Source organism: Podarcis bocagei, assembly GCF_964188305.1.
Source record: "Podarcis bocagei genome assembly, chromosome: 12".
NCBI classification, from domain to species: Eukaryota; Metazoa; Chordata; class Lepidosauria; order Squamata; family Lacertidae; genus Podarcis; species Podarcis bocagei.
In genome coordinates, this window is record NC_138137.1 from 59291569 (window position 1) to 59318418 (window position 26850).

Sequence of the window (26850 nt, forward strand, 5' to 3'; positions counted from 1 at the left end):
GGCCCTGCGGAAAGATGTCAAGTCCCGCAGGGCCCTAGTCTCTTGTGACAGAGCGTTCCACCAACTTGAGGCCAGTACTGAAAAGGCCCTGGCCCTAGTTGAGACTAATCTAACCACCTTGCGACTTGGGACCTCCAAAGTGTTGTCATTTGTGGACCATGCGTTTGGATTCCTAAGTTACTCTACATAATGAATTCAAGAAACGCGCGCATGGGAGAAGAACGAGTTGCTCCCAGGTGAGAGCTGGGAGCGTCCATCCCCTTTTTATGCGAGACAAGGGTTAATTGAGATCTCCCTCTGATAGAGGGCTTTGCATTATTTTCTTCCTCTTTTTTTATTTACTTTTTCCATTTTTATTCAGATTCTTTTTTTTTTAATCGTATTCTATGTTGGGAAAGTTTCAATTGAAAAAGAAAGAAATGCACACAGATTTGCAAATTTTCACTTTTGGCTTTGGAAGTAAGGAGATACTGACCAGAACATCCTCACCTCCTTCCCTCTTTCCAAGTTTGGCTTTTACCTAGTATTCCCCACATTTCTGGACCCCCCCCCCCCAAGTCCCGCTGTCTGTAGTTCCTCTGACTTTGGGTGTGGGGCATCCCTAAACATAACACCCTTTGAAAATGTACAACTATGATATTGGTTTCTTTCTTGGAACTGTACTTGGAGTGAAAATATGTGATATTTCTTCCTGGGCATCTGCCCCCAAAGAGCCCCGCCCCCAGCAGCAACCCCCTTCAAGCCTGTTGTCGCTTTGCAGGTACAACTCTGCCAAAAAGGACAACGACTTCATCTACCACGAGGCTGTCCCTGCTCTGGATACCTTGCAGTCGGTGAAAGGTAAAGTCAAAACACTCTGTTTTCACAAAATTGTAAAGTTGGATGGGACCTCCAGCGGTCAGGAGTTCAGCCTACACTCAAGTAGGACCCTGGCAGAGACACATGCACGACTGGCATGTTCCCTCCCTCCTTGAGAGCCAGTGTGGTGTAGTGGTTAAGAGCAGTAGACTCGTAATCTGGTGAACCGGGCCTAGGTATCACCTCTAGGGACGCGGGTGGTGCCATGGTCTAAACCACTGAGCCTCTTGGGCTTGCTGATCGGGAGGTCAGCGGTTTGAACCCCCATGACAGAGTGAGCTCCCGTTGCTCTGTCCCAGCTTCTGCCAACCTAGCAGTTCAAAAGCACACCAGTGCAAGTAGATAAATAGATACTACTCCAGTGGGAAGATAAACAGCATTTCCGTGCGCTCTGGTTTCTATCACGGTGTTCTGGTGCGCCAGAAGCAGTTTAGTCCTGCTGGCCACATGACTCGGAAAACTGTTTGCGGACAAACACCGGCTCCCTTGGCCTGAAAGCGAGATGAGCGCCGCAAGCCCATGGGCGCCTTTGACTGGACCTTTGCCTTTCCCTTTTTTAGGAATCAACTCTCTGTCCTCAAATTCTTTATTAACCCAATATTACTTCATCTGCAGGTGCACCTCTTGTGAAAGCCCTTCCTGTCAACCCCACAGACCCGGCTGTCACAGGCCCTGACATTTTTGCCAAGCTGGTTCCAATGGCTGCCCATGAGGCCTCCTCGCTCTACAGGTGAGCAGCTGCTTTGCATTCTGGGAGACTGTTTGGCCTGCCAGTTCCATGGGGGGGGGGGGCTGCAGCAAAACAGGTGGGGATTAAAGGGTCGAGATGGGAGGCTTGATAACAAGGCAAGGAGAAGAAGGAGAAGAGTTTATTATTTATACGAAGAAGAAGAATTTATTATTTATACCCTGCCCCTTTGGCTGGGTTTCCCCAGCCACTCTAGGTGGCTCCCAACAGAATATTAAAAACACGATAAAACAGCAAAAATTAAGAACCTCCCTAAACAGGAAGAGGGTTGGAGTATTGCGGGCCAAGAGTTGACATGTGCCTAGATTTTAACTTCCGGGAGAAACTTCGGAAAAGCGACCTGAAATTTACTGCATTTTATTCATTGAAAGAGAATTATTTGAAAAGGATCCATAGATGGTAATTAACTAGGTTGGCTAAGATATATAAAACAGAATCAGATATGTGTTGGAAGTGTAAAAAAAGCAGAGGGAATCTTTTTTTCATACGTGGCGGACATGCAAAAAGTTAAAAGTGTATTGGGAAATGATTTATAATGAACTGAAAAAAAAGTTCAAAATTACTTTAAAAAACAAATAAACCCCAGAGCCCTTTTTATTGGGAATAAGCCAGACAGAAATTCCTAGGTGTCAGAAAAGATTATTTATCTATGCAACAAGTGAGGCCCATGTTTTTTTAGCCCCAAAATGGAAAGTGAGCGAGGTCCCAACTGAAGAAGAATGGCAATTTAAGTTGACAGAATATGCAGAACTTGCAAATTTACCACACAGAATAAGAGAGCAAGAAGAACGTATATTTAAAGAAGGAAAACGTTTATTGAGTACATACAGCTGAAAACTCTGGCAGCATTAAGATAAATTCAACAAATGATTTTTGATGGATGTTAAAGCAGAAAACTGATTTGAATGGTTATAGTAAAATACACAGGAATGTGTGATGTAAAATGAACCGTGGAAGGAGAAGAAGGGAAGTCATCGGATATTTAAAAGTTTGTAAAATGTTGTTTTTTTGAAATGTAAAATTGAAAACAATGAAAATTATTATCTATAAGAGAGAGTTGATATGGGCCATGATAGGGCATGAGAGATTGTCTCGCTCCTTACACCCCCAGTCGATCACTGCAGTCTGTAGGCGAGGAACTCCTTTAGACATCAACTGGAGGGTTGTTCATCACAGTGTAGGAACTAGACCTTTAATTCAGTTGCGCTACCCTGTAGAATTCCCCCCCTTTGAATAATCATATTAATAATAATAAATATGCTGCCCATTCGACTGCTTCTAAGCCTCTGTATTTCTCTTTTTCCCTATGATTTTTATTAAATTTTCTGTTTTACATTTTAGAATATTCATTTAAACAACCTTAAAATACCAATGACTTCCCTTCTTCTCTTTCCATGGTTCATTTTGCATCACATAAATCCCTGCATATTTTACATCAACTAAACCATTCAGTATTCCATCATTACACCCATCAAAACTTATTTACACAGTTGGATTTATCTTAATGCTGCTGACTTTTTCAAGTGCACGCAATTTCCCCCCATATATTCAATAAGCATTTCCCAGTCTTCTTTAAACGTACCGTATTTTTCGCTCTATAAGACGCACTTTTCCCCTCCTAAAAAGTAAGGGGAACTGTGTGTGCGTCTTATGGAGCAAATGCAGGCTGCGCAGCTATCCCAGAAGCCAGGAGAGCAAGAGGGATCGGTGCCCTCTTGCTCTCCTGGCTTCACTACGCTTCCCTGGAGAGGCGCTGCGCAGCTTTCCCTCTCTGCGCAGCGCCCCTTCAGCAAAGCGGGAGGAGAAATGGAAGGGGCTCCGCTTCTCCTGCCGCTTCGCTGAAGGGGTGCTGCGCAGAGAGGGAGAGAACATTTTTTTTCTTGTTCTCCTCCTCTAAAACTTGGTGCGTCTTATGATCAAGCGCGTCTGATAGAGCGAAAAATACGATATGTTCTTGTTCTCATATTCTACAAGTGCTGGAGATGCAGTGAAGATGAAGGTACGTTCTATCGTATGTTGTGGACCTGTTAAAAGGTAAAATAGCATTGGGAAATAATTTACAATGAATTGGGAAAAAATGTTTAAAAGTACTTTCCAAAAAAAACCAAAACAACCAGAGTCCTTTTCGTTGGGGATAATTCAGACAGAAATCTCCAGGTGTCAAAAAAGGTTATTTATGTGTGCCACTACTGCGGCCTGTGTTTTGTTAGCCCAAAAATGGAAAAAGAGTGAGGTCCCTCCCAACCAAAGAAGAATGGCAACTTAAGCTGATGGAATACATGCCGCTTGCGGACCTAAAATATAGTTGTTCCTCGTTTTGCGGCCAGGATCCGTTCCGGAGCCCCGGCCTCTAGCCGAAAAGGACACAGGGCAAAGCGGTTTGTTCTTCTGCACATGCGTGAGCGGCAAACCCGGAAATAACCCGTTCTGGTACTTCTGGGTTTACCACGGACGTTCGCCAGAATGGACGCTAGACAAGGTGGATGTTGATGGAGATATTGCTATATAGAATAAGCCTCTGTGTTTCCCTTACAGCGAAGAGAAGGCCAAGCTGCTGAGAGAAGTGATGGCCAAGATCGACGCCAAAAACGAAGTCCTGGAGTACGTATTTAAGGCTCTCGGGATCTGGGACCCTGAAGTTGGGACTGGGGGAAGCCACCGTGGAGGGTGGGGTGAGGGGGGCTGCCTCTTTGCTCATGGGTCACAGGGGTGGTCTCGCCGCATCATCATCATCATCCTAGTACATTTTTATTTATATCCCGCCCTCCCCAGCCGAAGCCGGGCTCAGAGCAGCTAACAATAAAAGTAACACAACATTCTAAAATCAATTCATTTTAAAATCAATTCAAAATCAAATTCATGGCAGCCATTGGGCTAGAGTTCTGTGAGGATTACCAAAGGAGGGGGTCAGACTGTGCCTTGACCAAAGGCCAGGCAGAACAGCTCTGTCTTGCAGGCCCTGCGGAATGATGTCAAGTCCCGCAGGGCCCTAGTCTCTTGTGACAGAGCGTTCCACCAGATTGGGGCCACGGCCGAAAAAGCCCTGGCTCTGGTTGAGGCCAGCCTAACCTCCCTGTGGCCCGGGACCTCCAAGATGTTTTTGTTTGAAGACCGTAAGGTCCTCCGCAGGACCTATCACGAGAGGTGGTCCCGTAGGTACGAGGGTCCTAGGCTGTGTAGGGCTTTAAAGGTTAAAACCAGCACCTTGAACCTGATCCTGTACTCCACCGGGAGCCAGTGCAGCTGGTATAGCGCCGGGTGAATGTGATCCCGCAGTGAGGACCCCATAAGGAGTCTTGCCGCGGCATTCTGCACCCGCTGGAGTTTCTTATATTCAGGCCAATATGGTAATCAAAACGGCGCCAGAAGATGTCATATTTGGAATTTGCTGGAATTTCCCCTCTGAGAACGCAAAGTTCCTGGGTCAGTTTCTCCGATGTGGCTATAAATAAGGCTTTTAAAAACCAGTTTGTGTTATAGCAGGCACCCCCAAACTCCAGATGTTTTGGGACTACAGTTCCCATCATCCCTGACCACTGATCGTGTTAGCTAGGGATGATGGGAGTTGTAGTCCTAAAACATCTGGAGGGCCGAGTTTGGGGATGCCTGTTGATTTCCAGTCCTTCTGAGGCTCCGCCTAGGTATGGGATAATCCAAACTCTGCCGTGTGACCCCTCCTGTCACGCTTCTCTCTTTGTTGTTTTTTTTAATACATTTTTATTAAAGTTTCACAAATTTTTAAACAAACACAAAAACACAAACAAACACAACACAAATAACAAGTATAATTTCGGATCCTTATTTTCTTAGCATCTTTCCCTGACTTCCCCACACCTCCCCTTCTTGTATTCCAATTCCAATAGTTAGCTCAGCAAGTTCTTGTCCCTACTTTTACCTTATTATTATTGATCTTAATTAACCAATTTTAACTTATAGACCTCAATTTAAACAACAATACTCATTCTTTACACCCTTTTCTAAAGTCGACCCAAATTCCCTTCCACAAATTTCCCAATTTTTATATTAATTACAAAACAAAATAACAGAGAGACAACATATAATTTATACACGCTTTGGATTCCAAAACTCTCACCCCCCCTTTCCCGGTTTCGATCCCCAAAAATTGTCCCTCAATCTGTCAACTATCAGTCTGGAGATCTCACGTCCGAGGCCCTCAAATCTCTCTCAGTCCCTCTCTGCCGGTTTTTTTGCTAGTCCTTTATATTAGACATCAAGTCTCGGAGAAGCTCTGTCCCAATAAGGTCTATGTTTCTTCCAACCAGACCTCCATATTCAAAAGTGGAGCCCAAATCTTGTTTCTCTCTTTGTAGACAATTCATGGACTCGTTGCAGCTGGACCCCGAGACCGTCGACAACCTGGACATGTACAACCACATCCCGCCCGTCTTGATGGAGAAATGCGCAGCGCTCAGCGTGCGCCCAGAGACCGTGAAAAACCTTGTTCAGTCCATGCAGGGTAGGTTTATGGGACTGGGAATGAGGTGTGTATGTCCGTGCAAGGAAGAGACCACTCAGATTTTTTCAGTGGAGAACTTGTGATGGAGTTGCTGAGGGACTAGCTGCTTGTTTAAACTTCTATAGTAATTGACTGTAAGCTTTTGTGTTGGAACACGTAGTACAACAATGTTATAAACTGGGGTTGGGAACCTGCAGCCTCCGGGCCAGTCTTGGCCTGCAAGACCATTTCCCCCAAACCATGCCTATCAGCTGATGTCTTTGGCGATGTCAGCCGATGGGTGGAGGACAGGATTTTAATCCTGGTTTGCAAGATTGCACAGCCAAGGCAGCAGGATTTAATCCTTGCTGTTCCACTGAGTGGGGCGTGGGGGGCACTGTGAGTTAAACCACAGAGCCTAGGACTTGCCAATCAGAAGGTCGGCGGTTCAAATCCCTGCGATGGGGTGAGCTCCCGTTGCTCGGTCCCTGCTCCTGCCAACCTAGCAGTTTGTAAGCACGTCAAAGTGCAAGTAGATAAATAGGTACCGCTCCGGTGGGAAGGTAAACGGTGTTTCCATGTGCTGCTCTGGTTCACCAGAAGCGGTTTAGTCATGCTGGCCACATGACCCGGAAGCCGTACGCCGGCTCCCTTGGCCAATAAAGCGAGATGAGCGCCGCAACCCCAGAGTTGGCCACAGCTGGACCTAATGGTCAGGGGTCCCTTTACCTTTACCTATTCCACTGAGCAGCGATCACAGCTGTGCAAGCCAGTGTAGTGTAGTGGTTAAGAGCGATAGACTCGTAATCCGGGGAACCGGGTTTGCGTCTCCGCTCCTCCACATGCAGCTGCTGGATGACCTTGGGCTAGTCACGCTTCTCTGAAGTCTCTCAGCCCCACTCACCTCACAGAGTGCTTGTTGTGGGCGAGGAAGAGAAAGGAGAATGTTAGCCGCTTTGAGACTCCTTCGGGTAGTGATAAAGCGGGATATCAAATCCAAACTCCTCTTCTTCTTCTGCGCAAAAGCGCCCTTTGAAGCAGCTCACAGGCAGGAGTGAGCTATTTCAAAGAGGCCTTTGCAAAGGCTCCTGAGCTTCCTTCTTGAGCCTCCGGAGGAGAAGTTGGAAAAGGGCTGCTAAAACAATCAAGGGGATTCAGCAACTCCCCTTTTTAGTTTGGAGGAAAGGTGAGAGGTGGCTCGATAGCGGTTTATGAAATCAGACATGGCATGGAGAAAGGGGATGGATAAAAGTTTTATCTCCCTCTCTACACTACACTAAAACTCGTAGATGTTCAGTGAAGCTGAATGTTGGAAGATTAGGGACAGATAAAAGAAAGGAATTCTTCAAACAGAAGCACAGTTAAACTGTGGAACCCCCTGCCACATGAGACAGCGACGGCCACCATTCTAGATGTCTTTAAAAGAGGATGAGGCAAATTCATGGAGTATAGGGCTATCATTAGCTACTAGGCTTTGCTCTGCCCCGACAGCAATGCTTCCGAATGCCAGTTCCTGGAAACTGCAGGAGGGGAGAGGGCTCCTGTGTTCGAATCCTGCTTGCTGGTTTCCCACAGGCATCTTGTTGGCCCCTGTGAGAACAGAATGCTGGAGTAGATGGTCCACTGGCCTCATCCAATAGGCTGTTCTTCTCTTCTCCTCCATGTTTCTTTTCCTTTAAGTCCCCTGTCTTGTAGGCTTAAGAAGGAAGCATTGGGATCCTTAAATTACCTGTCTATATGTTACCAATACAGTGGTACCTCGGGTTAAGAACTTAATTCGTTCCAGAGGTCCGTACTTAACCTGAAGCTGTTCTTAACCTGAAGCACTACTTTAGCTAATGGGGCCTCCTGCTGCTGCCGCGCCTCCGGAGCACGATTTCTGTTCTCATCCTGAAGCAAAGTTCTTAACCTGAAGCACTATTTCTGGGTTAGCGGAGTCTGTAACCTGAAGCGTCTGTAACCTGAGGTACCACTGTAATAAATTTGTGTTTGTTTCTTCAAAACCTGCCAAGGAGCCCAGTTCATTTTGTTGTTTCTTTTAAGTACTTTGTAAAAGGTTCCCATTCTTCTTTAAAGTCACAGTTGTCCTTATCACAGTGTTTGTGTGTCAGTTTCGCCAGCTCCATATAGTCCATCAATTTCCCTTGCCCACAGTTCTTTTGTCAATATGCAGAGAATAGCATGTGCTGAAAAACCAGAGAGAGGAGCTGAGGGAATTCCGGGCCGGGGTGGGAAGGTGGACTTTTCTTGGGGAGGGTGGAGGGAAAAATAGAGGGGGTGGGAAATGAGGATGATATGTCTTTGATAAATGGTTATGCTGAAATTCTTAATACAAATATTATATATATATATATATATATATATATATATATATATATATATATATATATATATATATATGGAAGCATTGGGAGACTTGGAAAAGGTCCTGTTCCCCCTTTAAGCCTCCGACATCAGGGGCTTAAAAGTTTGGAGCGCGGGGAGACTTGCAAAGGCGCAAGGGATTTGGACGGATGGGCAGCCCCGCCAATGGTGTGAAATCTCAAAATCTCTCCCTCTTGGACTGGCTGAAATGACTGGCAGAATCCGAGACCAGGGAAAAGAGATGGCGGAAGAAGATTGGAAGAAATTTAAAATTTATCTCAAAAAAGACTGTAAAATTAATGAGTGCTAAAATGTTGAGGTTATAGAAAAAAGGGGATTATAGCTGTAAAAGATTAAGTAAAAGAAAAGAACAAGGGAAAATTAGATAAACTTAAGGGGGAGGGTTTGCTGAAATAAATTTAAATTGGGATGCAGAAAGGGGAGGTATGGGGAAGTCGGGGAAGTAAGGTTTAAGAAAAAAGGATTTGAAATTATACATGTTTGTTTATGTGTTTGTTTGTGTTGAGTATTGTTTTTGTATTGTTATATAAAGTGTGAAAAACCAATAAAAATTTTTATATATAAAAAAAACAAAATCTCTCCCTCTTCTCCCTTCTCCCCTCCAGCGCTCTCTGGCGTTTTCACGGACGTCGAAGCGTCTCTGAAGGAGATCAAGGACCTTCTGGACGAGGACGAAGCCCAGGAGCAGAAGCTGCGAGAGGCGCTGGGGGGAAAGCTGCCCCCGCAGCAGGGCTCCCCTCCCACCCCGCCCTCCTCCGGGCTGGCGGAAGTAGCCAAGGAATGGGCCAAGTACATGGAGGTGCACGAGAAGGCCAGCTTCACCAACACGGAGCTCCACAAGGCTATGAACCTGCACATCAGCAACCTGCGGCTGCTCAGCGGCCCCCTGGAGCAAGTGAGGGCCGCCTTGCCCACCCCCAGCCTGACGGAAGGTGAGGAGAACAAGGAAGGTGGTTGCCGCCGTCTCTTCTCTGTTACGGCTTCCTGCCGGTTGAGCCCACAGGCGCCGTGAATCATGGATTCTTTAGCTGCTGTCAGAGCTGCTTCAAGATCCTAGCTCACAGAGGATCACGCTAGCCAGCGGTCATTAAGTAAAAGTCTTTATTGAATTACAGTTTCCATTCTCACGCTGCTGTCTGCAACTCTACGTCTACTAGCTAGATCGGCGAGGCTCCGTCTGAGTCTCCGCCCCGTGCGCACCAACTTAATATCCTAGCCTTGCTCCACCTTTTCCTCCTGACTGTCCTCCTCTGGGTCCCTCTACCCCCCGGGGCTTCTTCCTTCCGGGATTCTTCTGACGCTGACCCAGACCCTTCTGCCTCCTTGCGCCGGGCTTTAGGACCCGGTTCCCTTTCGGGGCTGCTCACTGCGCCGCCTTCCTCTGCATTTGAACTTGGCGCGCGCGCCCAACCTTCCACTTTCCTCTTAACCGTTTCTTCGCTCCCCGATGGAGGTGTGGCCACTCCTGACTCCTGCCCTCCCTCCTGTGGTGAGCTGCCAGCTCTTCCCTCCTGGCTCCTTTCCTCTTCCCTGCTTCCTGGCGGTGACGCTGGTCCCGATTTCCAGCTGCTCCCCCCTGAGTCTCCTCTGGCTCTATCTTCCTGGGGTGCCTCCCTAGACTCCCCCCTTGCCCTGGCCACTGGTGCTCCTTTCTGTGAATCCTCTGATTCACTGGAAAGACTGGGAGATCTCGGGTCGTCGTCATCACTCATCCTTTCCTCTGTCTCCTCCCCTTCGCTCTCTGTTTCCTCCCTTGCCCGTGCCTCTGCACCTAAACCCCTGACATCCATCCCCCCCTCGAAGCCCCCCAGTCCCCCCTCCCCTCCTTCCGGTGCTGGAGCTGGGGGCTGCTGTTGCAAAGGGACGAACGTCGGATATCGGTCGCTTCCCGTGGCAGGCCTCCAGCGGAACTCTTCCAGGTCTTCCTCTCTGCTCTCGTTGACGACAGTCACCTCCTCTTCCATCTCTGTGCCGCCGTGCTCGAAACCAGGGTCGTCCCCGAAAATGTCCATGTCCGTCTCTCCCGCACTTCCTCCAGGCGGCGTTGCTCGGCCGGAACAGTCCAGCCACTTCCTGCGGAACTGCTCCTCCGGCCTATCGTCCCACCAATACGAGGGTTCTGAGACAGATCCCGAGGGTGACCCCTCCGGGGAACGGACGTCTCGTGTTGGTTCCTCGTCCGAGTCGAACCCCCTGAACGTGCTGTCCGAAAGCGTGGGCGTGAAAAGCCAGTCGTCGAAAAAGTCTGCTGGCATAGGTCTATGTGGGAAGAGGGCATGAAACTCGTCTTTGAGCAGAGGTTCGTCTAAAGCGTAGCCCGGCACCCAGCCGTTCGCACTGGCCGGGGTGCCCTCCCTGGCGAGAAAGTATTCTACTCCCTCTTCCCCCCATCTGGAGTCCAAAATCTCCGTGACTTCGTTGATGCGCTCCTCCTGTGCCACTCCCGCGTGCCCCGTTCCTTCTCTGAGCGGACTCGGCGCCGTTCCGGGTTCCTGGAACCTGTGCGGTGCCTTGTAGGGAGTGAGCACCGATCTGTGGAACACCGGATGCATTCTGGAACCCTCCGGAAGCGCCAGCCTGAAAGCCACCGGGTTGACCTGCTCTTCGACTTGGTAGGGCCCCAGTTGTTTATGCCCTAGTTTCTTCTTGGCCAACGACCTGGCCGGCACTGCGTGGGCTGCTAACCAGACCCAGTCTCCCACGTGGAGCTCTTCGCCAACCCTTCTGTGTTTGTCCGCTTGTACCTTGTATGCGTGTTTAGCCAGCTCCAGGTGGCGCCGCAGCTGATCGTGGACTTCCTGCAGCTCCGACGCGAACGCATCTGCTGACTGCGGCTCCCCTTCTCCCCTGCATTCCAGTCCCGGAAAGGTTCTAGGGTGCCGCCCGTTGTTGGCGAAGAACGGCGTGACGCCCGTGGATACGTGCTTCGTGTTGTTGTAGGCAAACTCTGCAAGCGGCAGGTAATCCACCCACGTCGCAGGCTGTTGGTTTGCATAACATCTCAGGTACTGCTGCCTGATGGCATTGGCTCGCTCCGCTTGCCCGTTGGTCTGCGGGTGTCTCGCCGACGCCAGATTGATCTTGACGTTTAGGAAGCCCATCAGCTTCTGCCAGAAGTTCGAGATGAACTGCCGCCCGCGGTCGGACAGAATAGACCGTGGCAGACCGTGAACCTTGAACACGTGGTCTATGAACAGTTTGGCGGTTTGCTCCGCCGTGGCCACCTTAGCACACGGAATGAAATGCGCCATCTTGGAGAACAGGTCCACCACCACCAACACTGCCGTCTTGCCCCTTGAGCTGGGCAGATCCGTGACAAAGTCCAGAGCCACCCTTTCCCAAGGTTCGACCGGAGTTTGCAGCGGCTCCAACAGTCCAGCCGGCGGTTTGTGCACCGGCTTTGCCCTCTGGCAGGTGTCACACCTCGCTACGTAGTCTGCGACCTCCCCTCTCATTCCAGGCCACCAGAAATCCCTGGCTACTAATTCCACCGTCTTCTCCTTGCCAAAGTGCCCGGCCGTGGGTGCGTCGTGCAGCTGCTGTAGCACCTTGGCTCGAAGTTCGTCACCCGGCACGTAGATGGCCCCTTTACGGATGAGCAAGCCATCTCGTAGCTGGAAACCGTCGGCCGCTGCCTTGCCCCCTCGCACCTCTGCCATCTTCGTTTGTGCGAAGGAGTCCCCCTGCAACGCTCGCCGCACCGCCTCTAGGTCCACGGTCGCCGCGGCGCACGCCCACACTGTCGGTGCAAAGATGTGCATGGCGGCCGCTGGTGTTGCGTCCTCCAGATACTGTGGCTTGCGGGAGAGAGCGTCTGCCATGATGTTGGTGTCCCCCGGGACATACTCTATTCGGAAGTCGAAGTCCGCAAAGAACTCAGCCCAACGTATCTGCCTCTGGTTCAGGAACTGTGCCGTGCGCCAGTGTTCCAGATTCTTGTGGTCCGTGCAAACCTGCACCGTGTGCTTGGCGCCGATCAGAAAGTGCCTCCACGCCTTGAACGCTGCATGAATGGCCAGCAACTCCCTGTCCCATATGGTGTAGTTCTGCTCGGACTTGCTGAGCTTCCTGGAGTAAAACGCTCCCGGCCGCCACACGCCCTGCGGGTCCTTCTGCAGCAGGACCGCCCCCACTGCTCTGTCCGAAGCGTCTGTCTCCACCCTCATCGGCATGCTGGGGTTGACATGAAGCAGCTGCTCTTCCGACGCGAAGAGACGCTTGAGGGCCTGAAAGGACTGCTCCGCCTGCTCTGTCCAGATGAACTTCTTCTTCTTGGAGCTAAGCGTGTCAGTGATGGCCGCCGTCTGCATCGCGAAGCCCTTGATAAACTTGCGATAGAAGTTCGCAAAGCCGACAAACCGTTGGACCTCCTTCCGGTTGCGTGGGCTCTTCCAATCCAACACCGCTCGAACCTTGGCGCTGTCCATGGCGAGCCCCTTGGCAGACAGCTTGTAGCCCAGAAAATCCACCTCCGGCACGTCAAATTGGCACTTCTCCAGCTTGGCGTAGAGCCTGTGTTGCTTTAGCCTGCCCAGCACTTCCTTGACGTGCTTGTCATGTTCTTGCTGCGACTCCGAAAAGATCAGGATGTCATCCAAGAAACAGACGCACGTCTTGTAGAGAAGTCCCGCCAACACGTGATGCATAAATGCTTGAAAAACGTGAGCGCCATTTTGCAGTCCAAAAGGCATAACTCTGTATTCGTAGGTACCCAGTGGCGTGAACATGGCTGTCTTCCACTCATCACCTTCCCGCATGCGAATGAGGTTGTACGCCCCCCGCAGGTCCAACTTGGTGAACACCTTTCCCTTCCGTACCTTCGCCAGGAGGTCGTCGATGCGGGGCATGGGGAAGTCCGACGGCTTGGTCACACTGTTCAAAATCCTGTAATCCACTACGAGTCTTTTTTGGGGCGTGTCTCGCTTCTTAACAAAGAATACAGGACTGCCCCCCACTGCCTTAGACTCCCGGATGAAACCGCGCTCCAAATTATGATCGATGAAGTCTTTGAGTTCCTGCAGTTCGTCCTCAGACATGGAATACAGCTTCCCTTTAGGCAGCGCCGCCCCCGGCAGCAGGTCAATTTTGCAGTCATATGGTCTGTGAGGGGGTAGCCTGTCCGCCTCCTTCTCGCAGAAAACTTCCAGAAATTCTGCGTACTTGTGGGGAATCGCTTGCAGCGTGCCTAGCAGCAGCTGTGATTCCTCTTCCTCTCCTTCCTGCCTGGGTACGATGCAGTGTTCAGCACAAAAGGAAGAGCCGAAGACCAGCTGCCTCTGGAACCAAGCCATCGTTGGGCTGTGCTTGTCCAGCCAACTCATACCCAATACAATGGGCGTGTCAGACAGTTGAGTGACGTTGAAGCTGATGACTTCCCTGTGATTCCCAAGTCGCATCACCATTGGTGGCGTCTGCTTCACCACTTGCCCCCCTAGCAGCTCCCTGCCATCCACCGTGACAACCTGCAGGGGCAGTGTGGCCGGTAGCAACTGCACAGCATGCCTGTCGACAAATTCCTGCCCTATAAAGTCCGCGTTGCTGCCGGAGTCGATGGTGATTGGCACGTCCATGGTGATTCCATTGGGCAGCTGGAGAGATGCTGTGAGCCTCACCACTGGTTTGGGCGGGAGGGGGTTCACTGGCTGTAAAATTTCTGGGGACTGCGTCACTAACACGTCTGGCTGGGCCCCAGTGCCTCTTCCTCCAGCCAGACATCGTCGTTTCCCTGCTGTGGTCCTCCCTGCTGCGTTGCTGCAGTCACCATTGCTGAGGCTGCAGTAAGCTTGTGGGGCCTCTGGGGACACTCTTTCGCCATATGCCCTGGCTGCTCACAGACGTAACACTTCCTGGTCCCTCTAGGAGGCTTCGCCTTCACTGCTGCCGGTGCTAGGGCTCTGGTTGCTGACTGAGCCCTTGCACCTCCAACCTCCATAGGTTCGGCTCCTCCTCCTGGCGGAGGCGTGGATTGCGCTCGCGCTGCTTCTCTGGGAAAGAAGGAGGGGCCCCCGGCTGGTTCGCGCCCTCCACGTCCTTCGTCCTTGCTCCACGGACGTCCTTCCAGCCTCACCCCCACAGCCAGTGCCCTCTGAACGACCTCCTGGGTGGTTCGGGGTCTCTCCCCCCTCGCTATCTCATCTTTAATCGAGTTGTGCAGTCCCTCCCAAAAGAGGTCTCTTACAGGAGCCGAATCTCTGTCCCATTCCAGGGCGCTGACCAAGGCGAAAAAGCGTGCATGATACTGTCTGACGCTGGCCCTCCCTTGTCTCAGCCCATGCACCTCCTTCCGTGCAAGATCAATGTCAATACTTGATAAGAAACACCCATCCATCGCTTTAATAAAGGCATCCGCATTCTGGAGCGCCGGATCGTTATCTCTCCATAAATTGCGCAACCATGCTTTCGCCTCCCCATGCAGATGGGACATGATGAACCCCACTCTCTCCTGTTCATCTCTAAAATCTTTATGCAACAGTTGCAGTGCGCACAGTACGTCGGCTCTAAAGTTGGGATACTGTTGCAGGTTCCCATCGAAGTGAGAGAGCAGCCCGCCTGTCCGTCTCGCCAACCCAATTCCCTCCTGCCGGGGTGGTTGCTTTGCCAGTACGTCTAACCTGACCTGGAGATCCCTGCAGGCGGCAGCTGCCTCGTCCTCTCTCTTCCTGGATGCGAGAACCTCGGCGTTCAGTTGTGCCACTGCTTTTCTGAGGTCCTCTATCTGCTGCTCAGCCGTCATGTCTCCTGCCGTTCGTGAGCTCGCTAGTGGGCGCCTGTTTCTCTCCCCTCCTCGAGGCTGCAGATGCCCACAATGTGGAGACGGAGCCTACTGTCAGAGCTGCTTCAAGATCCTAGCTCACAGAGGATCACGCTAGCCAGCGGTCATTAAGTAAAAGTCTTTATTGAATTACAGTTTCCATTCTCACGCTGCTGTCTGCAACTCTACGTCTACTAGCTAGATCGGCGAGGCTCCGTCTGAGTCTCCGCCCCGTGCGCACCAACTTAATATCCTAGCCTTGCTCCACCTTTTCCTCCTGACTGTCCTCCTCTGGGTCCCTCTACCCCCCGGGGCTTCTTCCTTCCGGGATTCTTCTGACGCTGACCCAGACCCTTCTGCCTCCTTGCGCCGGGCTTTAGGACCCGGTTCCCTTTCGGGGCTGCTCACTGCGCCGCCTTCCTCTGCATTTGAACTTGGCGCGCGCGCCCAACCTTCCACTTTCCTCTTAACCGTTTCTTCGCTCCCCGATGGAGGTGTGGCCACTCCTGACTCCTGCCCTCCCTCCTGTGGTGAGCTGCCAGCTCTTCCCTCCTGGCTCCTTTCCTCTTCCCTGCTTCCTGGCGGTGACGCTGGTCCCGATTTCCAGCTGCTCCCCCCTGAGTCTCCTCTGGCTCTATCTTCCTGGGGTGCCTCCCTAGACTCCCCCCTTGCCCTGGCCACTGGTGCTCCTTTCTGTGAATCCTCTGATTCACTGGAAAGACTGGGAGATCTCGGGTCGTCGTCATCACTCATCCTTTCCTCTGTCTCCTCCCCTTCGCTCTCTGTTTCCTCCCTTGCCCGTGCCTCTGCACCTAAACCCCTGACAGCTGCGATTCCTGCATTGCAGGGGGTCGGTCTGGATGACCCTTGGGGGTCCCGACTCTACAATTCTGTGATTCTACACGCTCTGAAATATGGGGGAACCCCCCCCCCGCTGCATTCTCCTCCCCTGCCAAGCAGAGCTATGTAAAGACCAGGGATGCGGGTGGCGCTGTGGTCTAAACCACTGAGACTCTTGGGATCGCCGGTTGGAAGGTCGGCGGTTAAATCCCCGCGACGGGGTGAGCTCCCGTTGCTCGGTCCCTGCTCCTGCCAACCTAGCAGTTCAAAAGCATGCCGGTGCAAGTAGATAAATAAGTACCAATGTGGCGGGAGGGTAAACAGCGTTTCCATGTGCTCTGGTTTCCGTCACAGTTTTCTGTTGCGCCAGAAGCGGTTTAGTCCTGCTGGCCACATGAGCTGGAAAGCTGTCTGCAGACAAACGCCGGCTCCCTTGGCCTAAAAGCAAGATGAGCGCTGCAACCCCAGAGTCTCCTTTGACTGGACTTAACCATCCAGGGGTCCTTTACCTTTACCTATATAAAGACCATTATTACATATATGTCCTGTCTTTCCTCCAAGGACTTCAAGGCTCTGTGCACGATTCTCCATATTATTCTCACAACCACCCTTATAATAATAATATTGATTTGATGCCATCAGATATTCAAAAATATCAGGCATTCAAAAACTCCCAATACAGGGCTTCAGATGTCTTCTAAATGTCAAATAGTTGTTTATCTCCTTGACATCTGGTGGGAGGGCATTCCACAGGGCGGGCGTCACTACCAAGAAGGCCCTCTACCTGGTTCCCTGTAGCTTCACTTCTCACAGGGAGGGAACCTCCAGAAGGCCCTTGGAGCTGGACCTCAGTGTCTGGGCTGGACGATGGGGGTGGAGACGCTCCTTCAGGTCTACAGGGTCAAGCGGTGAGCTTCATGGCAGCTTGGGGTGATGTTTCAGGATCTGCAGAGACTGATTTCTAGCGCAGTTTCCTTCAGCTGTTTCAAATCTCTCTCTCTTTACCCTGCTGTTGTCACACACCTGAAATCAGGTTGTCACCCAATTGTGGCTCCCAGCTCACCGGTTGTTGGCCATTGGACTGCGGGGTCACCCTTTCGGTAGAAGGAATCATTCACGTCTGTTTTTAAAAATGCAGGCCAGAGTATGGGAACAGGTCCACTTTGTGGAATCTAGGTAGATGGCAGAATTAATCCTGGTGCAGTAATTGAAATCCTGCACCTTAAAAAAAATCCAAAACAAAAAAAACGGTCTTTGCCAACCTGCTGCCCTGGAGATGTCTTTTGGACTACAAATCCCATCAGCCCCTTTCTGCCTCTTTCCTCCCCAGACGACCAGCAGGCAATGCAGACCTTGAAGCGGATCCTGTCCAAAGTGCAGGAGATGAAGGATCAGCGGGTCTCCCTGGAGCAGCAGCTGCGCGAGATGATCCAGAAGGACGACATCACCACCTCGCTGGTGACGACGGACCGGTCTGAGATGAAGGTGGGCAGCTGGGAGGGAGGGAGGCAGGGTGTCCGGTTGGCCGTTCTGCACCACCATTGCCACCCAGTTCCTCCTGAAGCTGATGGGAAAGCGAATAATAATAATAATAATAATAATTTATTATTTATACCCCGCCCATCTGGCTGGGTTTCCCCAGCCACTCTGGGCGGCTTCCAACAAAATATTAAAATACTGTGATACATCAAACATTAAAAGCTTCCCTAAACAGGGCTGCCTTCAGATGTCTTCTAAAAGTCTGGTAGTTGTTTTTCTCTTTGACATCTGCTGGGAGGGCGTTCCACAGGGCGGGGGCCACCACCGAGAAGGCCCTCTGCCTGGTTCCCTGTAACTTGGCTTCTCACAGCAAGGGAACCGCCAGAAGGCCCTCAGCGCTGGACCTCAGTGTCTGGGTAGAACGATGGGGGTGGAGACGCTCCTTCAGGTATACTGGACCAAGGCCCCTGGAAAATAGACGGGCAAGTTATGTAGTTGTGGCCACGAACCGCATGACGTTCAAAGAGGATTAGTCAAAATCGCAAAGGAGAGGGCTGTTGGCTGTTGTCGGCTGTTCTCTGCCTCTATGGTCAAAATAATAATAATAATAATAATAATAATAATAATAATAATAATAATAATAATACATTTTATTTATACCCCACTCTCCCCAGCCAAGACCAGGCTCAGGGCGGCTAACACCAGGTATAAAAACAATTGATTAAGACACAACTTAAAAACAAGATTAAAATACAACATTAAAATGCAGCCTCATTTCAGTAGAAACTCAAATCAAAAACTTTTGGGGGATGAAAACGTCAAATCTTCGCCAAGGCCAACTATCCAGACTGGTCCGACATGGGCCAGAAACAAGCCAGGGAAGTCCCCAAATAGGAGTTCCATCACAGAAGGAGAAAGGGAAAAGGAAAGAGGGAATCAAGTTGATTCCAAGCCAAAGGCCAGGCGGAACAACCCTGTCTTACAGGCCCTGTGGAAAGAAATCAGATCCCGCAGGGCGCTGGTCTCCTGAGACTGAGCGTTCCTTGCTGGAAACCACAGGAGGGGAGAGAGGGCTGTGGGGCTCACGTTTACTAGAAAAGATATCTGGTGGGCCACTGGCCTGATCCGGAAGCCTCTGTTATGTTCAGAGTAGCGAAATGCAGCAGGAGTAACCTTTCTGGCGAAGGGATAGGCCCCTCTCCGAATTCCCTCTTCCCTGTCTTTCTCACAGATCCATCTCCAGTTTATACAAAGCCCTGGCACTTCTCTCTCTTGTCTCAGTAGAGAGATCAACTGGGGAGGCAGCTAAGGCAACGTTTGAGGGCTTGTTTGATTGTGGTACAGTGGTACCTCAGGTTAAGAACTTACCGTATTTTTCGCTCTATAACAGTGTTTCCCAACCACTGTTCCGCGGCACACTAGTGTGCCGCGAGATGTTGCCTGGTGTGCCGCGGGAAAAATTAAAAAATTCGAAATATTTTTTTTTAAAAAAAAGTCAAATTTTCGATTGGGGCGCCGTCACTAGATGACCCCTGGGGTTCCCTCCCTCCCTCCCGCTCTGCGCCTCCCTCCTCCTCCTCCGGGGAGGCCCTTCCTGGCTCTCGGCCAAGGCTTGGCGGCTGCCACTCACTCACTCGCTCGCCCACCCGTCCCTCCATCCCTGCACCCGGCCTCTCCCCCTCCGTCCCCGGCGCGGGGGCTGCCGGGATCCGTAGTCCCCTTGCCCTTGGGCTCCGCGCCCGCGCGGGGTGCGCAAACTATGTTTCCTAGCGTGGCCTGGCGGGCCGGGCGTTTTGTTTGAAGCGCTCTTCTCCCGGCCATGGAATGAGCGCAGCGGCGGCGGCCGGGCGGGCAGGGGCTCTTCCGCGCAGACCCCGCGCAGCCTGCCTGCGCCCCCGCGGAGATCGGGCGGCAGGATGGAGCCCGGGGATCCCCGCGGAGGCGGAGCGGCGGAGGCGGAGGCTGCCCCCCAGGTAGGGCTGCGTCGGGGTTTTTTTATTTTTGCAATGCTGCATCCGCGCCGGAGGGGACGCATCGGACCGCGGGGAGACCCCTTGGCGGGCGTGCAAGGCAATGCATGCGTGCAGGCGTTGCATGGAGTGCAGTGCAATGCAATGGCAACGCGGCGCCCTGCATGCATGCATGCAACTTCCACCGGCGCTCCGGACTTGGCAGGTGAGGGGGGTCCCCAGTGGGCGGCAGAGAGTGCCGGGAGGGCGAAGGGGAGCGGGGGGGAGCAGCGCTGCTCCCCGAGCCGAGCCTGGGGGGAAACTTCGGCGTCGTTGCGCCGGGTGTTGGAAGCGGAGGCTGGCGGGGGCCCCTCACCTGCAAAACCTGGTCGCCTCTCATATATTTCGTGCATTGCATTCATCGCCCGCTTTCTCCTCCAAGGAGCTCCCGGGGGCGTGCGTGGTTCTCCCCGTGTTATCCTCGCAACAACAGCCCTGCGAGGTGGGTCAGGCGAGTGGCCCAAGGGAGCACCCAGGGATTGTCCTGGCCAGGTGGGGTGATTTGAACCCTGCTCTCTGCCCGGTCTTCGTCCTCATTTAGCCCCCACATGTGCATGACTGTGCATGACTGAGGTTTTCCTCCCTCGTCTTGGCTATGGTGTGAGTCTGTCCTGTTAATTAATGGGGTTCTGCCTTCGGAGAAGATGAGCCAGCCCTCAAGGAGGTGATTATGTAATTTGCTAGCAATTCATGTCCCTCCCGGCGTGACGCTGCGCGCTGACGTCACGGGGCTGTAATGGTGGTGTGCCTTGAGATTTTTTTCATGAAACAAGTGTGCCTTTGCCCAAAAAAGGTTGGGAAACACTGCTCTATAACACGCACCAGACCATAACACGCACGTAGTTTTTAGAGGAGGAAAACAAGAAAAAAATTATTCTAAATGAAATAGTAGATATATGATTTTTGTGGTTCATGCCGTGGCCACAGACATGTGATATGACAGTGAGTTTGGAGTAGCCCAATGCAAAAATCCTGAGGATCCATGTGGATCCATGCTTTGTAACCACGGAGGAGGGAAGGAAGGGGAACTATGGATCCTCTGCTCGCGACTGCAGCAGATCCCCCCCGCCACCCACAGGCATTCGCTCCATAACACGCACAGACATTTCCCCTTACTTTCTAGGAGGAAAAAAGTGAGTGTTATGGTGCAAAAAATACGGTAATTCGTTCCGGAGGTCCGTTCTTAACCTGAAACTGTTCTTAACCTGAAGCACCACTTTAGCTAATGGGGCCTCCGTGCCGCCGGAGCATGATTTCTGTTCTCATCCTGAAGCAAAGTTCTTAACCTGAAGTACTATTTCTGGGTTAGTGGAGTGTGTAACCTGAAGCGTATGTAAGCCGATGTACCACAGTACCTTTTCTGCACCCATCAAAATGAAAGTCTAATCTGAAGAGGGTGTTGAATTTCTCTAGGAACCCTGCAGGCACTCTAGGAATTCAGGCAGGGTTTTCTCCCAGCCTTACCTGGAGTTGCCCTTTGGGCTTGAACCCAGGACCACCTGCTGGCCAGGCAGACCCTCTTCCACTGAGCTGTGGCCCTTTCTCCGCACCTCCGATAACCCAAAGGCCTAAAAGATGCTCTGGTGTGCATTTCACACACCCCACCGGCCTCCTCTCCCTGCGTCAACCAATTCCCAGAATCCCCTTCTCCCTCCTCCCCAGCCTATTGTAGCTTTGCCTTGACTTCTCCTCCGTCTCTCTCCAGAAACTCTTCGAGGAGCAGCTGAAGAAATATGACCAGATCAAGGTCTACTTAGAACAGAACTTGACCGCCCAGGAGAACATCCTCAAAGCCCTGACGGACGCCAACGTCAAGTATGCGGCCGTGCGCAAGGTCCTGGCAGAGGTGGAACACAAGTGAGTGGCCGGGGGGAGGAAGAGAAGCCGTTTTTTGGATTTCTGGTGTCCAAAACCTGAGGAGTGGTTGGTGGGAGGCTTGGCAGCCTGGCAAAAGTTTGATGTTCTGCCAGCTAGATGCCAGCAGGGAGGCAGCAGCCAGAGATTATTGGTGCAACGAGAATGGCGGATTAAATTTCACAGTGCTTGGGCTCCTGTCTTGAGAAGCGAGTGTGTGCGCACATGCGCAAAGGGGTGTACACTTGTCGATTGGTACGGCTCAGCCCTTGTGCCCAGGCATGTGTGAATGCCTTTCCTGGCTCTGCGCGCTTTCTGAGAGCCAGTGTGGTGTAGTGGTTAAGAGCGGTGGACTTGTAATCTGGGGAACCGGGTTCGCGTCTCTTCTCCTCCACATGCAGCTGCTGGGTGACCTTGGGCCAGTCACACTTCTCTGAAGTCTCTCAGCCCCACTCACCTCACAGAGTGTTTGTTCTGGGGGAGGAAGGGAAAGGAGAATGTTAGCCGCTTTGAGACTCCTGAAGGGGAGTGAAAGGCGGGATATCAAATCCAAACTCCTCCTCCTCCTCCTCTTCTTCTTCTTCTTCTTCTTTCTGGGTGGTCCTGCAAACGCCCCTCTTCCTCATCCTAACCTTTCTTTTCCTGCCGTCCCCCCAGGTGGAACACCTCTTTGCAGACACTGGTGGCTTCCTATGAGGCTTACGAGGACCTGATGAAGAAATCCCAGGAAGGGAAGGATTTCTACGCCGACTTGGAGAGCAAAGTGGCCAAACTGCTGGAGAAATCCCGCACTGCCTGCAAGGGAGCCGAGGTGCTCAGGCAGCAGCTCCTGGAGAGGTAAGGTGGCTTGGCTCCGGGTGCAAGTGGGTGGGTGTGGAGGCAGAGACATCCTGGCTAGTAGCCATTGTTGGTCTTCTCCTCTGCGAATTTGTCCCTCCTTCTTTTAAAGCCATCCAGGTTGGTGGCCATCCTGTGGCAGGGAGTTCCAAAGTTTAACTGTAAAATGTGACGTTAAAACAAGGGTAATCCGGGATGGTGGGAATTGTATTCCAACACTATCCAGGGTCACAAGATTGAGAAAGGCTGGTTTAGGTGATGATCGGAACACCAGGTTTTTTTAAAAATATATACAGACACCTGGGGTTTTAATAATAATAATAAATATTTATTTATACCCCGCCCTTCCCAGTTCAAAAACCGGGCTCAGGGTGGCTAACAAATTTAAAACACTTTAAAATACATAATTATAAAAGCAGCATAAAATACAGTATAAAAACATGAATAACAATTAAAGTCAAAAGTCAAACAGATAATCCCCAGGGCTAGCTGGCTGAATTGGTCCTACTTGGGCCAGCGAGGAGGTCAGGGGAGAATTAGCTGTGGGGTCTCAGAGCGGGTGATCTTCATAAAAGGGAAGGGGGAGGGAAGAGAAGGGAAATAAAAGATCAGGCTGAATTCAAATTAAAGGCCAGGTGGAATAGCTCTGTCTTACAGGCCCAACGGAAGGAGGTTAAATCCTGCAGGGCCCTGGTCTCATGGGACAGAGCATCTCACCAGGTCGGAGCCATCACTGAAAAGGTCCTGGCCCTGGTAGAGGATAGTCTGACTTCCTTAGGGCCCGGGACCTTTAAGCTATCATTATTCATGGACCTTAGGGTCCTCTGCGGGGCAGACCAGGAGAGGCGGTCCCGTAAATACAAGGGCCCTAAGGACTTTAAAGGTCAAGACCAGCACCTTGAACCTGACCCGATACTCCACCGGGAGCCAGTGCAACTGGAAAAGCACTGGCTGAATATGCTCCCATGACAGGGACCCTGTGAGGAGCCTCAACATGGCATTCTGCACCCACTGGAGTTTGTGAGACAGTTTCGAGGGCAGCCTTGTGTAGAGCGAATTACAGTAGTCCCTGTTCAGGGACCCTCTGGGGGCAAGGGGGTGCTGGGAGTGGGTGCCCATCTCACACGGCTTCTCTGTGGCCTTGTCTTGGCAGGGAACTGAAGAAGAGACCTCCTGCCAGGCCCACCACCCCCAAGCCGGCGCTCCAGAAGAAGACCTCTGACCTCGAGCTGCCCGACCCCCTGCCCCTCGGCTCCCTCTCCCTGGCCGACCTCCCAGAGGAGCTCCGCAGCCTGCCCCCTGAAGTCCTGGGGGCTCACCTGGCGCAGCTGCCGCCGGACGCCTTGGCCGCCCTGGGTCTGGACCCCGCCTTCCCCCACGCCGGCCTGCGAGCGGCCCCTGGCCAGGAAGCCTTCTCTGCCCCCCAGCCGGGCCAGGCCAGGCTTCCCTTCAGCCCGGCGGGGCGAGGTGCCCCCCACAGGCACTACCCACCGCCCAGAGTCCCGGCCGGCTCCGCGCAAGCCCCTTACCCGCTGGGCTCCCACCAGATGCCGCCTTCTGCCCCCCAGGCAGCCCCACCACCGATGAGCTCTGCCCCCTCCTCAGGCGCCTACCCACCCAGCGCCAGTGTCATGCGGGGCCCAGCTGTGCAGCCCGCCTACGCTCTGCCCCCTCAGCACACCTCCCCGCAGCACCTCCCCATGCCCGTCTCCGCTCCCCCAGGGGGCATGGTTTACGGCATGGGGCAGCTGGCCCCCAACAGCGGGGCCTTCCCGGCCAGCCACTCCACCCCTCTGGCAGTTAGGCCTCCCGCGCCCTCCCCACACCAGTACGGCGCCGGCAGCTTTCCGCCGGGGGTCCGGCCAGCCACCACCACCGTTGACAGCATCCAGGCCCCCATCTCGAGCTGCACGGCCCCCAGGGGCATGGCCGGGCCGCTCCCCCAATGGGCAGGGCCTCCTCCTGCTGCCCAGGGTGGCTTCGCAGGACCTCAAGGGACCCCCAACACTCACTTCCCCTACCCGCAGCCTTTCATGCAGCAGGTCCTGCCGCCTTACTCCTCTGCTCAACCTCCGCAGGCCTTCTCCCCCCACGGACCCCTCCAGCCCCCGATGGACCGGCAGGCCCGCCCCCAGCCCCTCGGCCCGCCCCCTCAGCAGTACACACCCCAGTTCCTGGCCCAGGCCCAAATGCCCCAGCAGCAGCCGCCGCCCTTCCAGCATCCCTTTCCGGCTCAGGTCTGCGCTCCGCAAGCCGCCCTCGGACAGTGCCACCCCGTCCAACTGGGAGCCCAACACTACCAGCTTGGGCCGGCCCACGACAAGCTGCCTCGGGGCCACGCCCTGCCTCCCCACTCCCTGACCTACCCCACGGCCGTGTCGCACACCCCCAACATTTCCATGGGCATGATGGGGCCCGGGCAGCAACAGCAGCAGCAGATTCCCCTTCGCCCGTCGCTCGCTTCCATCCAGCCCTTGCCCCCTGGATCGCCGGCCCAGGTTGCCTTTGGCGCCGGCCCGACGCCCCTGGGCCCTGGGACCCCCCAGATCCCTCCAGGGGCCCCTATGCCCCTGGGAGGGCAGCCCCAGCCCGTCAGCCAGGCCCTCCCTCACCACGTCCCCCCCGCACCCAGCCCTGCCCTGGCACAGATGCCCGGCGCAGCAGTGGTGCCGGGCGCTGCTTTGCCCTCGCCGGCGCCCTCGCCGCAGCCTTCCCTGACCCTGCCAGCTCCCTCTCTCCTGCCCCCCTCGGGGCCTCTCCCGCAGCTGCCCCCCTCCTCTCTGGCGCCCGGCGGGGCCGCCCCACTAGCGCAGGGCCCCTCCGATGCCTCCCGCTTCCCCCGGCAGAATTCGTCCACCGACGACCTCCTGTCCTCCAGCCCCGAGAGCCAGCACGGGGGCGCCAAGGCCTCGGTGGGGCAGCCCCTCCTGCAGCCCACCAAGGCTGATGCCAAGGACGGGCTGAAGCCGAAAGCCGTGCAGCTGATCGAGAAGGACCCCTACGAGAAGCCTGAGCACATCCGGCGGCTCCTGTCGGAGCTGGAGCGCTTCCAGGACGTGGTGGGCAGCCTGGAGAAGCCGGCCCCTTCCTCGGGGAGTGCCAGCGAACTGGACGGCATCTGGAAGGAGCTGCAGGACGCCCAGGAGAAAGACGCCCGCCAGCTGTCCATCGCCATTGCCCGCTGCTACTCCATGAAGAACCGCCACCAGGACATCATGCCCTACGACAAGAACCGCATTGTCCTGCAGTCGGGCAAGGACGACTACATCAACGCCAGCCGCGTCGAAGACCTCTCCTCCTACTGCCCCGCCATCATCGCCACCCAGGCCCCCCTGGTGGGCACCGCCTCCGACTTCTGGCTCATGATTTACGAGCAGAAGGTGTCTGTCGTCGTCATGCTGGTTTCTGACCAGGAGATTGAGAAAGTAAGGAGCAAGGATTTGTCACAAGTCGAGTGTACTTTGATAATAATAATAATACTAATACTAATAATAGAATTAGCCAAATTGACAGACAAAATAAGATAAAAAGCCAAGGTTCAAGGACAGAAATCTGGCTGGAATAACCTTGTGAAGTGAAAGGATAAGAAAGAGGGATTTATATCTAGATGTTAGGATAGAGATGATAAGAAAAACAGGAAGACACAATGAGAGATAAATGAGGTGCCATGGGATTAGTTGAAGTCAAGATTTTATTGTTGTTTTTAGTGTTTATATTATTAACTTGTAAGATATGGATTTGTTGCTGTTTAGTTGTTGCTTTTTTAGTTTTTCGAATGTTGGTTTTTGTGTGTTGTTATTTTTTGATATTTTTCATGTGTGGGAAATACTAATAAATTTTATTTAATAATAAAAAGTAGTAGTAGTAGTAGTAATAATAATAATAATAATAATTTATTATTTATACCCTGCCCATCTGGCTGGGCCTCCCCAGCTACTCTGGGCGGCCTCCAACAAAGCACTAAAATACAGTAGTCTGTTAAACGTTAAAAGCTTCCCTAAACAGGGCTGCCTTCAGATGTCTTCTAAAAGTCTGGTAGTTGTTCTTCTCTTTGACATCTGGTGGGAGGGAGTTCCACAGGGTGGGTGCCACTACCGAGAAGGCCCTCTGCCTGGTTCCCTGTAACTTGGCTTCTCGCAACGAGGGAACCGCCAGAAGGCCCTCGGCGCTGGACCTCAGTGTCCGGGTAGAACGATGGGGGTGGAGACGCTCCTTCAGGTATACTGGGCCTTTGAGGCCGTTTAGGGCTTGAAAGGTCAGCACCAACACTTTGAATTGTGCTCAGAAACTTACTGAGAGCCAATGTAGGTCTTTCTCTGATTTAAACAGACTTCCTCAGGTTTTAGGGGCAACTTTGTTGGGGTCATGTTGAGGGTGATCCCCCCCACAATGGATTGCACTCAGATTCCACAGATGTTCCCTGTGCTTTTATATTCTTTTAAGCCCAGCCCTGAGGACCTGCGACTTGCTGTTAGTTTGTTTTTTTAAAGCAACCTGAGAGTCTCCGGCTTCTGACCCTGGGCACCAGATCCTGTGATTGCAGCTTGGGGAGAAGGAGAGAGGAAGACACTCAAATGCTTTATCCTCCTCTAATGTAATGTGTATTGCATATGGACTGCAAGAAAAAAGTGAC

The 26850-nt window shown here is 52.7% G+C and overlaps 1 protein-coding gene across 1 annotated transcript in view; it reads left to right on the forward strand.

Moving 5' to 3' along the window:
- Positions 1 to 26850, forward strand: part of PTPN23 (protein tyrosine phosphatase non-receptor type 23) — a 72900-nt gene that overhangs the window by 30130 nt on the left and 15920 nt on the right. The window contains exons 12-20 of the mRNA XM_081163459.1: positions 761 to 840; positions 1474 to 1588; positions 4142 to 4207; positions 5938 to 6083; positions 9053 to 9379; positions 17369 to 17523; positions 21232 to 21383; positions 22038 to 22217; positions 23371 to 25642. Of these exons, the coding sequence (XP_081019585.1) occupies positions 761 to 840; positions 1474 to 1588; positions 4142 to 4207; positions 5938 to 6083; positions 9053 to 9379; positions 17369 to 17523; positions 21232 to 21383; positions 22038 to 22217; positions 23371 to 25642 (3493 nt within the window). The remainder of the gene's footprint in view (positions 1 to 760; positions 841 to 1473; positions 1589 to 4141; positions 4208 to 5937; positions 6084 to 9052; positions 9380 to 17368; positions 17524 to 21231; positions 21384 to 22037; positions 22218 to 23370; positions 25643 to 26850) is intronic.